This window comes from Neltuma alba, unplaced genomic scaffold (assembly GCF_004799145.2).
Source record: "Neltuma alba isolate B1F8T4 unplaced genomic scaffold, ASM479914v2 tig00007168_pilon, whole genome shotgun sequence".
NCBI lineage: Eukaryota > Viridiplantae > Streptophyta > Magnoliopsida > Fabales > Fabaceae > Neltuma > Neltuma alba.
Genome location: NW_021634697.1, coordinates 45488 through 58326, shown reverse-complemented (window position 1 = coordinate 58326; position 12839 = coordinate 45488). Strand labels below are relative to the sequence as shown.

The 12839-nt window shown below is 32.2% G+C and overlaps 1 protein-coding gene across 1 annotated transcript; it reads left to right on the top strand.

Annotated features, from left to right (window-relative positions):
- Positions 1-9216: 9216 nt before the first annotated feature.
- Positions 9217-12438, top strand: LOC114751958 (geraniol 8-hydroxylase-like). Its single transcript, XM_028940663.1, has 2 exons — positions 9217-10104; positions 11763-12438. Exons 1-2 carry the CDS (start codon positions 9217-9219, stop codon positions 12369-12371), a joined length of 1497 nt encoding a protein of 498 aa, XP_028796496.1. The 3' UTR covers positions 12372-12438.
- Positions 12439-12839: the final 401 nt, after the last annotated feature.

Sequence of the window (12839 nt, the reverse complement as noted above, 5' to 3'; positions counted from 1 at the left end):
ATCTTAAAAATTATATAATAAATTATTTTCACCCCTTTTTCATCTCTGGAACCTCATATATTATTCTAAATCCTCAATTCTCTATTTTTCCTATTTTTGGGGAATTTTTCAATTTTTCTGACACCTTTTTACAGTCTGTCGTCCTTATACAGAATATTATGAAAATATCAATCTGGACCCTGTTTGGATTTTATGTCATGAATAGCTTTGTCAGTCAGTCTACTTTACCTATTGTCCCTTGACTTGATTTTTCACTCCTATTATCAGGGTTAAAATTTTCAGGATGTGACAGGGTTAGAATTTGCTTCATGTTAATTTGATATTTCCAATAAGTTTAAAAGGTGAAATTGTGTAGGACTATATTGAAAAAATATATTTGGAAGCATTAAAATTAAAAATGAAAAATTTGAATTCTAACTCTTGTCTCGTCCAAGTGAGGATCTATGGGAAAAAAATGGATTTTGATAAATCTAAGTTCAATTATGGATTCTTAATGAAAAATTATGTAGGAAAAAGCATATGGAAGATAAGTTAAGAAAGCTATGCAAAAACCCTAAAATAAAAAATAAAGGGTTAGGGTTTTAAATCAAGTGTTTAATGAAATTCTTGGAGTTGGTGTTTAAAGTGCCATTGCTTTGTACTTGGTAGGCATTGAGCTTGAGTAAGAGGAATCAAGAAATAAAGTTTGATAAGAGGTACCAAGAACTTACAATTTTAGTGTTAACTTGTAATTGTTTTTTCTTTTTGTTCTATGCCATGATGTGGTTGAGCATGCTATGATGAAATATGTTTAACTCCTTGCATTTATACCTTAGCAATTTGTATAATGAGTTGACTAATGGTATGATTATATACTCCTTTTCCATGGCATTATGCTATAGATGGAAGCACTAAATTTTAAGGTGCATATAGCATGAATTAACCTAGCTTTCTTAACATTATAATTATTGTTCTTTGCTACTGAAATTTCTTTGAAATCTAACCCCTTTTTACATTCAATTGGCACTACTATGGGTTGAAACTTCAAAAGAAAATAGGAAGAATGTGGAATCCTAAAGGAAGCTTGCATGAAATGTCATGCAATAATGCAGTTTTATATGTTTTGTAAGTATGACTTTGGTTAGAATTATGTAATGTTATGTATACTATAATGAATATTTCATGGGATGATGCTCTCAATTCTTGAGAGGCATTATGATGCCTCGTATATGATGGTATATATATAGTAATTGGTAACTATAAAGGTTATGGCCTAAATTCCATAAAAGAATGCAATTAAAAAGGGTTAAAGGCACTTGGGAAACTGACATGAAGGAATTTGGCCCTGAGACTTGGTGAATTTAAAGTTCACATTCTAAGCTTCAAATGAAGTAGTAGATCATCTAATTAGGAGCTGTGTACTAAGAGTTATGAATTTTTGAAGTTATGGTAAAAGGTTGAAAATTAAAAGTTAACCAAATAAATAGTACTTTTTACACAAAAAATGGAGCATGAACGGAATGAGTAATGGACCAGTAAGCATCTTACCCATCTATAGAAATGAAAGAGCTTCAAATAGCACTTAGAACCACCTCATTTTGATTTTTTTAGAATTAGTTATGAATTTTTTAAATTGGCTAAAATTTTAGGGTTACCAAATGAATAGTAATATGAGAAAATGATTTTTCAAAGTGTGTTTTTCTAATCCTAATGCCATGCAATATGATTCCATTTGACATGTTTTGGCTCTATATATAGTTAGAAATTGAGATGTTACATTCAGCACAATGAACTTCTTCTACCATGGCAAAAACACATAGAGCCATAAAGCAGCCTCACAACCTCTAGCTTACCTCTTTTTCTTATCCATCTCAGACAACCATTAACACCTTAGATCATATTATAATCAAGCTTAATTACTCTTAAATAATTGATTAAAAACCTGAATCTTATGTAAACCATCCAAGATCAAGCTTCAACACAAGGTAAAGATGTGAATTTTGATATTGTTTATGTTATCTTTGTGTTGTTGAGCTTGGATATGATTTTGTTGAGTTTTGGGAGCATTAAACCCTAAGATAAGATTATGTCCAATTGTGACTAAGTTATGAAAAGGATTGATTGAAGTTAGGTTAATAGTTAAGAGGAAGAAAGAGTAGCAATCAAGTGGTTTTGTGATGAAATTGGAAAGAATCCAACTTTCCCTGAACCTTTGTATAACTTTGACCAAGACTAGGGTTTGAGTTAGGGTTGAATTTTGATACTTCTGTATTTAAAATGAAAATTTGTGTAGAGTACGAGTAAGAAAATAAGTTTGGAAGCATTAGAATTGAAAATGAAATTTTACCCATGAGCCCTATAATATTTGGCCCAGCTAATTAAAGGGGGAAGGAGTTGGATTTTGGTTGATTTTGAGCTTGAAAACAGATTATACATGCAAAATTATAGGTGAATAATATGTGAAATTAATTTTAGAAAGATTAGATTGAAAGTCTAAAAGTTAGAGGCTAATAAATGTTCATAGAGCAATGTTTGAATGTGGCGCATTATCATGGCTCTAATAGATAAAATGTATGATGTGTTAATGTCTTTAAGGTCATGAGAGGTCAAGGAAGATGAATGGAAAAGTTGGATGCATAGCGAGCAAGGGAAAGAAAGTGAAGGCTTAAAAGGTAGCAAACTTTATCTTACTCTTATGTACTTGGTATTTGCTTACATGTATAACATGTTTGTTATATTTATGTGACTTTATGAATCGATACATTGTGTATGTGATAATCCTTGAAGTATGCCATAGGCCTATATGATTTATGATTCATGCATGATAGTTTCTAAACATGTCATTCTGTTATGAAAATGTTAAGTTTGTAAATATGTTATGAATGCCAAGCTATAACGTGTGTTTTTGTGGTAATTGTTTGCTACTGAGATTTTTCTAAATCTCATCCTTTTTTAACTAACCATAATAGGTTTGTCGAGTATGGAAGAAGAAAGCAAGATGTGGATCAAGAGAATAAAAGGAAGAATTCAAGAAATGGTCTTATATTATGTTATGTAATGACTTCCCTTTATTTTGATGTATGATTAGACATGACAATTAATGTTATGTAATGATGAATGATGAAAATGGCATGCAAGATTGAGTATGATGATGTATGAGAATTATTTATGAAATGTTCAAATGGTTGCATGCATGTGAAGAAATGATTAGGAATTATTAATCTCAAATACAGGGGATAAACACTCTGATAATAGGCAATGAATTTGAGACGGAGAAGAAGTATGCAAAGGAATGATTTTGCCCTTGAAATTTATAAGTAATTAGGACACATCCTAAGCTTCAAAATGATTAGTAGATCACCTAAAATGGATTTATGTGCTAGAAATTATGATTGCTTAAAGTTAGAGCAAAAAAAAACTGTGAAGTATTGTTTTGACCATATAAACAATATTAGTTCACGCAATTTTCTATATTAAATGAGCAATTAACTGAACCAATGAATATTTTTCTTTGGTATGTAATGGAAAGAGCTTTAAATGAAGAATTAAATCATCTCAATACGATTTTTTTATAGTTAGTTGCAAATTTTTTAAGTTGGATAAAAAATAAAATTTATCTAATAAATAATAACTTGAGAATAAAAATATAAGTTTCCAATCCACGGGCGTAATTCATGATTCACTTGAACCATACTTTCGAATGCGTATTAAATCGGATGAAATGACACTTGTTTCACAATACCCATTAGAGAAGATACCTGCAACACCGAAATCACAAAAAACAAACGCAAAGGACCAGAATAGAGGCCGAAAAGAACGGAGAAAAACATGATAATCCTATTAAGCACCCCAAAAAAATCACCATTCACCGAGAACAGAGGGACTAAATTGCTTGTGAGTCTGCAAACCCAAATTGAGATCCTCGTTAAATAAAGCCCATAAGCTAGAGAAAGACCAAATGCAATGCGTACATGAGAAGCCACAAGCAAGAATGAACCAGGGATCACAACCCAAACACCAAGCTTGATAGAGGAAAAGTGAACATCCATGAAGAGGAGTAAAACCCAAATGGAGCTCAATTGCCACGAGTTTGTTGGGAAAGAGGCAAAACTTGATTGATGAGCGTTAAGGTCGAACAGAGTGAAGCGACAGCGAAAATCAAACATTATAAAGCTGTAACGAGAAACCAAAAGGAGTTTAAGCAAACTATAAAACATTGTCAAGACAAGGAGGAAGTTCGACGGCAGTGAGAACCCGTTGCAACCAGTATATTCTACGAACCTTAGATATCAGGGGAAAACCATAGATGGCGACTCACCTTCTGCTTTTGTTTTTGCTAATATTTCTTTAAGGGCAGTTTCATCATTTTTTGTACGTATCTATTTCTCCTGAAGGACCAAAGCCTCCAGGTACCAATGACCAATCAAATTCCCAATCAAAGATTTTTAGCCAATTTTTTCATAAATAGTTTATGATACCCAATATTGTTCGTGAAATAGTTTGAGGAAAATGTTCGTTAATTTTTTTAGATTTTAGTAAGATTTACATGTTAAATATACGTATAACTTTCCAAAACAAAATTTCGGCAAAAAAATCTCCAAAAAAAAAAATACCTGTCCTATGCATTATATAATAAAGAACATTTATTTTAGGGTTAAAGTGCACCCAACACTCCCAAGTATTTTGTCAGGTACACCTAGTGGCCTAAAGTAATTTATGGTGCAATTTTGCCCTCAAAGTAATTAAAATGGTGCACCGGTATCCTATGCTAACATATCTGTTAGTTTGACGTTAAATTGATGAGTCAGCACAAGTTTGACCAGAAAATCTGACGTGGCATGTCTAATAAGCAAGTGATGTGGAATTTTTTTGGGGTTAAGGTGCATCCAGCACCCCCAAGTATTTTCCAGGTGCACCCAGTGGCTTAAAGTAATTTATGGTGCAATTTTACCCTCAAAGTAATTAAAATGGTGCACCGGTATCCTATACTAATAAATCTCTTACTTTGACTGTGAAATTGATGAGTCAGCACAAGTTTGACCAAAATAATCTGACTTGGCATGTCTAATAAGCAGGTGATGTGGAATTTTTTTCATCTGCCATTGTTTTGTTTTCTCTGTTCAGTAAATGCTCTCTTTGGCTCTTGGAATTTTTTTCAGAGTAAGAAATTTTTTCAGAGATACTCCTCTAGTCCTATTTATAGGGTAGAGAGAAAAGATATTTTTTGGTCCTATTTATAAGGCACTGAGAGAAATTTTTTGTATAGATGTACAAAATTACCCCTCATTTATTATTGTATTGACTTTGTTTATATGAGGTATAATGTATATTAAATAGGGATAAAGTTGGAAAGTTATTAAAATTTAAATGAGAGTTAATGAAATTTAGGGTTTTCCTTGGTCTATGTGAAACATGCTGGAAGTGCCTTATAAATAAGATCAGATGAGTAATATTCAGACAAAACAATGGAATTAACAAGAAAAGCCATGTCACCTGCTTATTAGACATGCTAGGTCAGATTATTTTAGTCAAACTTGTTCTGACTCATCAATTTCACAGTCAAAGTAACAGATCTGTTAGCATGGGATATCGGTGCACCATTTTAATTACTTTGAGGGCAAAATTGCACCATAAATTACTTTAGGCAACTGGGTGCATCTGAAAAAATACTTGGGGGTACTGGATGCACCTTAACCCTGAAAAAATTTCCACATCACCTGCTTATTAGACATGCCACGTCAGATTTTCTGGTCAAACTTATGCTGACTCATCAATTTAATGGTCAAACTAACAGATCTGTTAGCATGGGATACCGGTGCACCATTTTAATTACTTTGAGGGTAAAATTACACCATAAATTACTTTAGGCCACTGGGTGCACCTGGCAAAATATTTGGGGGTGCTGGGTGCACCTTAACCATTTATTTTAACCTGTTAGCGTAAAAAAATCTAAATCCAGTGGATCCCATTTCCTCCATAATTTGTTGGTTTTATTCTTTGATGCTCTAAATTAAATGTATGTAGTCAATGACAAAATAATATCGGGAGAAAAAACGTTCGGTTAATATCTTCTTCCACTCCATGCTCCGGAAAAAAAAAAAATCTTCTTCCATATTGGATGTTTGCCTTGATGCGCCTGCGGAGTGCGGAGCATGATGTCCAGCATTTTAAGTTGTTTTATGCGAAAACTGACTGTACTCTTGGTAAATTTTGTCAGCACACAACATTATCTTTTCTTTTCCTTGAGTCAGTGGACCGCAACATCTAGGCACATGCTTTTTATCACAACTTTCCAACATAACTTTGGATCAGGACAAGTTGAATTTTTTTTGTTTTTGGCCATAGCGAACATCTTGAATTTGAATGAAGTTTTTTCCCCTAAAATACTTATAATTAATATTGCACTTTCAAATATATACGTTTTCTTTAATAAATAGTTAAAAAAGATGTAAATTTATTCTGAAAATGTATTAAGCACCCAAAAAAAATTTTTGGCTGAAAATTTTTTTAATAACTTTAAAATCATAGCAATTTTATTCTCTACCATTAAAAAGTTTAATAGTCAATGTTATTAATTTAACACTTAACATTGGTTTTTTTAAAAAAAAAAGGGGTCAAAATTCTTTGGAAACTTTTCAAGTAAATCCGTATCTACAAAGTTTTTTAAATGTTTAGAACTCTTAAGTAAAAATTTTTGAAGCATGCCAATTTAAAGCTTCCAAGAATTTGAGTATAAAAGGATAAGCCATGTTTTAAAGAAGGCAAAAAGCCAAAAACTAGTATTTGCCTGTGTGAAAAAGAAAACCTCGTCTTTGCGTTTGTCAAAAAAAGAAAAAGAAAAAAAATAGTATCAGCGGAATAACATCGGGACCATATATCGGAACATTGCAAGTACATTCGACATGGCATACATACGGAACCGAAGTGACATTTTTTATGAGAAAATCACATATTGATGAAATTTTATTGATTCCTTTGTCTAGTTTTAGAACATATGCATAATTACTCCAAGAACATAAAAACATACGCTACTCCTGGAATATTTTGAATAATTCAAATATTTTTGTTGAAATATACTTGGGGTCCAAACCCAATAAAAGTGAGGCTTATATGCTAATAAAAAAAAAAAAAACACACATGGGTCCAAAGAGGGAGTTTCACCTGTTGATTTAAAATTCAAATTGTGCTCACTTCTCTTATATGAGTCATAAGATTATATTTAACTTGAGGGAGTCACTTTTGACGGGTGATTTGAGAAGCTTCTCCCAAAGTACTTTTCTCTTCTCTCTTCTTCATTGGTGAATTTGTTGTATAACATATTGAAGGAGGTAATGTGATTTTATTGCGCATGGGTTATTAGGTTATCTTTATCAGACTACCAGGCACGTCCCGAATCCTTCAGTGTTCCCCCCCTACTTTTAAGACTTATACCAAAACATGCCCAAACAAAAGGGAGGAAACTACAGACTTTGTTTCAAAATTTTGTTGCTGTCCATTTGGCATACCTTATATAAAGTTTATTAGATGATTGTATGATTTAATACAATATAAGCTTAATCATCCCTCGCTTGGAAAGGCCATTTCATCGTCAAGCACTGTTGCGATAAATCTATTCTCTTTTTGGCCGGCAATTCCAATGAAAACTTGCAAGTTAAAGGCAAGGCATAAGTTTAATTGAATAGTTTGTTTTTTCCCCCCATTGCTAAGAGGTTTTGTTTAATAACCTTCCTTTGTCTTTTTCCGTTCTTTGTTATTTTTGGTTGGAAATCTTTCCGTATCTTTCTTCGCATGCGTGCAGCTATCGGCACAAAAGTCAAACAAATGCATTGATTATTCAGTGAACAATAACTTTTGCAAAAGTAAACGATATTTTTTGTCAAAAAGATGAGCTCATGTTCATTTTTTAATTAATTACAATACACGTTAGCAGATATAGAATAACACTACCTCTGCTTCTAATTATAGGATCCTATGTGTAGTCTATAAATAAGGTTTTATAATTAGGACTAGAGGTAGTATTATCTTAAATATGACAATATCTTATCCAACAGCACACCAATTATTGCATTTATATATAATGTTAAAAAATTATTGGGCATTATCCTATATTTTTTTAATTAAAAGGAAAACAAATGATCTAAGTTAAAAGGGAGTTTACATACAAAATTAAAGAAAATCTATTTGTTGTTGAAAATTATATACTCACAAATAAGGTACTTGAAATCAACAAACCTAAATAAATTAGGAACCAAATGGGATTTACAATTCAAGCAAAAAACCAATATACCCCTATTTGTGTTTAAAAAAAAAAAAAAAACCCTTCGCGAAAGTGCCGGAGGTGTCATTGGCAGCTACTTGGTTAGATATTAACAATTTTATTTAGCAAGTAACAAGGCCAAACATTTACAACAATTGTACATACTGATTAGATTTCATTAGTTATTAACAATTTCCGTTTAATAAGTAATAAGGCCGCTATTGACAATGTTTATTTTATAATTAACTAGACTTCATTAGATCATATTTTTAAGGTCATATCAAGTAATAGTAGTTCTAAACATTATTTTCTTGGGAAAAAATAAAAAAAAATCCAAAATCATGTTATTTTATCTGGGAAACCATTTTACATGTAACTACACTTTCTTTGAATCCTTAATTTGTTAACTATATATTTGTTGTCTTAATTAAATCCTTTTGTTCTGCTATGTATGAGTTATGGCAAAATAAAAGCCTTATCTCATGGGCACCTCTAACGGCATATTTTTTTCATATGTTGAAACCATTTTAAATGATTTTTTTATTATTTTGTTTTTCAATTTTATCATTTTTTTTCTATAGATTTCATGCCAACTTTTCCTCCTATAGATATTCACTGCGAACTTAATATTTTCTAGTATCACTTCACATTCATCCTAATCGCCTCATATTTGTCATCCCCAGCAACATTATACTCATATTCTCCCTTTAAATCATGGTATTCACTACCATATATAGCATTATTGCTGGCGTTACACAGCAGTTGCATAAAACTTCTCTGAGACAACTTTGATAGACTTTCTCCAACCATCCAGCTATCAAAGAAAACAGAAGTCGTCTCTCACTCGCATTATTGGACTTGAACTGACCGTGATAGGACATCATCATAAATAATACGCTAATTATTCAAAATTATCCTTCGCTTGCTATAAAAATAGAATGAGCTAGACACAGGATAAAGCAGAAGGCAGCCATACAGAAATGGATCAACTCACCCTTTTGCTTCTAATATCCTTCATCTTCATAATCTCTCTCTTCATCCTTCACAGCCGAATCTCCCAATCTGCTAAGAGCCCACCAGGTCCACGTCCTCTTCCTATTATAGGAAACATCTTAGAACTTGGCACTCTGCCTCATCAATCACTCGCTAATCTTTCAAGAACTTATGGACCTGTTATGTCTGTAAAGTTAGGAAGAACAACCACCATAGTTATTTCTTCTCCAAAAGTGGCCAAAGAAGTTTTGCAGGAAAAAGACCATGCTTTCTGTTTTAGAACAATCCCAGATACCATTAGGGCACTTGACCATGATAAAATTTCAGTTGCTTGGATGCCTCCAATGTCTCAATGGAGAGTCCTCAAAAGAATTTGTGCCACGGAAGTGTTCTCCTCGCAGAGACTTAACTCAACACAAAGTCTTCGTCAAAGGCAGCTGAAAGAACTGGTACATCATGTAAGTGAATTCTGCAGAAAAGGTGAGGCTCTGGATATTGGCGATGCTGTTTTTACTACAGTGCTTAATTCCATATCAAACACTTTTTTCTCATTGGATTTGGCTCTTTATACTTCCGATAAGTCTCAAGAGTTTAAGGATGTTATACGGGGTATCATGGAGGTAGCTGGACGGCCTAATATTGTGGACTTTTTCCCAGTTCTTCGTGTGCTTGATCCGCAGGGTGCACGTGCAAAGATGATAGGTTACGTTGCTAAGCTGATTGCATTTTTTGATGGTCTCATAGAAGAGAGGTTGCAATTCAGAGGATCAGAAATGGAATCCAAGAGATTCAATGATGTGTTGGACTCCTTGATTCAGCTTATGATGCAAGAGAATCCACAAGTCAGCCGATCTCAAGTGTTGCACTTATTTTTGGTGAGTATTCTGGCTTTTTCTTTGTAAATTAATTATATACTCTTTTTACTTCTATGTATAGGACTTCAATAATAAATTTAAAAATATAAAAAAAATTAAGTTAATATAGGAATGTGTGATGGTTTCTCTAAAATATTTTCTTCAATCATTTGTAGAATTAAAAATTACTCCACTAGTAAAAACCTTTTTTAATATATATAATTAATATAAATAATTTGAAAAAAAAATTATAAATTTGAAAAATAAAGTTGACCAGGATATTACATTTTAGACCAAAACAACTCCTTAATAACCTCTCACTTGTAGGGCTGAATATTTTTTTGTCCCAAAAAGCTATAGATTTATCCGGAAATGAACATCCCCACAATCTTGGAGTGTTTTTTGTTTTTTCTTGACATTGTTGTTAAATATCTATGTTAGTCCCTACACACAAACACACCCTTCCTACTAATTAGATGGTAAATTTTGAGTCCAGTCCCACTAATTAGATGGTAAATTTTGAGTCCAGAATTCATGTCTTAACCACAGCCAATATGACCGTCTAGTACTAAGCCAAACTAAATTTATTTTTGGCTAAGTTAAAATCACATGTTAATTAAAATACGTAAAGTCAAGGGAAATTTTCCACAAAAAAATATTGTTGAATTTCAAAATTTTGAATAAAAAATTACTACAAAAATATGTTATCATTTACTTTTTCGAATGTAATTATTTTCTTTACCGATATAATAACTAATACTGATTTAAAATTTTAAAATTCAACAATCAATTTTTTAGATTTTTTTCTTAAATTAATTTTTAGTTGGACACGAAGACTTGTTATTATTTGAATGAAAAGTAAATATTTAAATTAACAGATAGCATTTATAGTTTTTAATTTCGAGTATAATAGTGATCGAATGACTCTAAAAGGATGAATCCCTATTTTTTGACAAAGTGATGTCATGAAAAAAAATTTCTTGACAAGGTGGGGGAGGGTTTGCCACTTACCAGTTACAGCTGTAAAGGTGTTATTGATTATTACAAAACGACAAAAGTTAAAAAAATCATCTTAATATTGAAAGTGAGATAGGAGAAGGGAGGATGAACCTACTCCTATAAAAGTGTGATAAGACAGCGCGTGGGACCATTGGAATTTTATACAAAGCACGTAAGCCTTACTCTTTTTTTTTTGACCTGACACGTAAGCCTTACTTTGGACTTTAGAGAATGTTTAATTAATATTCCATATATATATATATATATATATATTATATGTATATGTATACGTTAACTATGCATGATACATTTTTTTTCTTTTGCCTGAGTTAACTATGCATGATGCATAATTTGAAGGGAAAAATATAAATTTGGTCTGTTAATATCATTTGATCACTTAATTTAGAAAAAGGTCCTTTTTAATTTTTTTTAATTTTAGTACTATTAGTTTTATTATAATTAAAAAACGATTAAAAATGTATTTTTTTCTATTTTAAACGTTTTATAGATGTTTGCTAAAGGTTGTAATATTCCGCGATTATGTTGCATTGATAATGGCATTAGATCAAACTTTGGTGATAAAATGATTATACATATTTAAATGTAACTGATAATTGGTTTTGCATATCATTCTCTAAATTATTGGTTATTTGCCTCCCATTAACAATAAATTATCTTAGGATTTATTTGTTGGTGGGATAGACACAACCTCAAGCACAATAGAATGGGCAATGGCAGAGTTAGTACGCAACCCAGAAAAGCTGAAAAAAGTCAAAGAAGAACTGAAACAGGCAATTAATGAAGATGAGCAGCTTGAGGACTTTCATATATCAAAGCTTCCATTTTTGAGAGCGATTGTGAAAGAAACACTACGTTTACATCCATCATTTCCACTTTTGGTACCTCATAAAACAGAAGATGAAGTACAATTATGTGGCTGCTTTATGGTTCCCAAAAATGCACAAGTTCTTATCAATGTGTGGGCTATTGGAAGAGATCCAAGCGTATGGGATGACCCAAAACAATTCATGCCTGAAAGGTTTTCGTCCACTGAAATTGATTTTAAAGGGCATGATTTTGAGCTCATTCCTTTCGGAGCTGGTAGAAGAATTTGCCCCGGATTGCCTTTGGCTAATAGGACCATCCACATTGTATTGGCTTCTCTTTTGTATCATTTTGATTGGAAGCTGGCTGATGGGCTTAAGGTTGAAGATATGGATATGAGTGAAACGTACGGGATTAGCTTACACAAAGCCATGCCTCTGAAGGCTATTCCCAAGCAAACTTAGATGCTCATTATATCGTATGTTGGTGAAGGATATATATGATAGAGGAACTGGTATAATGTTCTTTTCTTTTTTTTTCGGTTTTACAGTAATGTCTAATACTTCTAATGGGGCAATTACGTCGTAGTGAATACGTGGGCATATGGGAAGAATAGGCCTTTCTCCTGTCATGAAAATTATTATAAGTATATGTGTGTGTGTGTATTGTGTTGTGATATTTTTGACACCACTATTTTGAAGATTTTGAATCAATTATACTAATTTTAGGAAAAATGGCCCCATTATTAAACTGTACAAGTTATTGGTTCATGGTTTCCCGTTGCAGCCACACTAAAAATATGCTCACCCCAAAAAAAATTAAACAAAGGTCTAGTAATCCACTTAAACACTTGAGCATGAAATAACAAGTACCTTAAATGTTGGAAGATAGATCGAGATTTGATAAGTATGTTAGTTTAATGAAAAATTCTA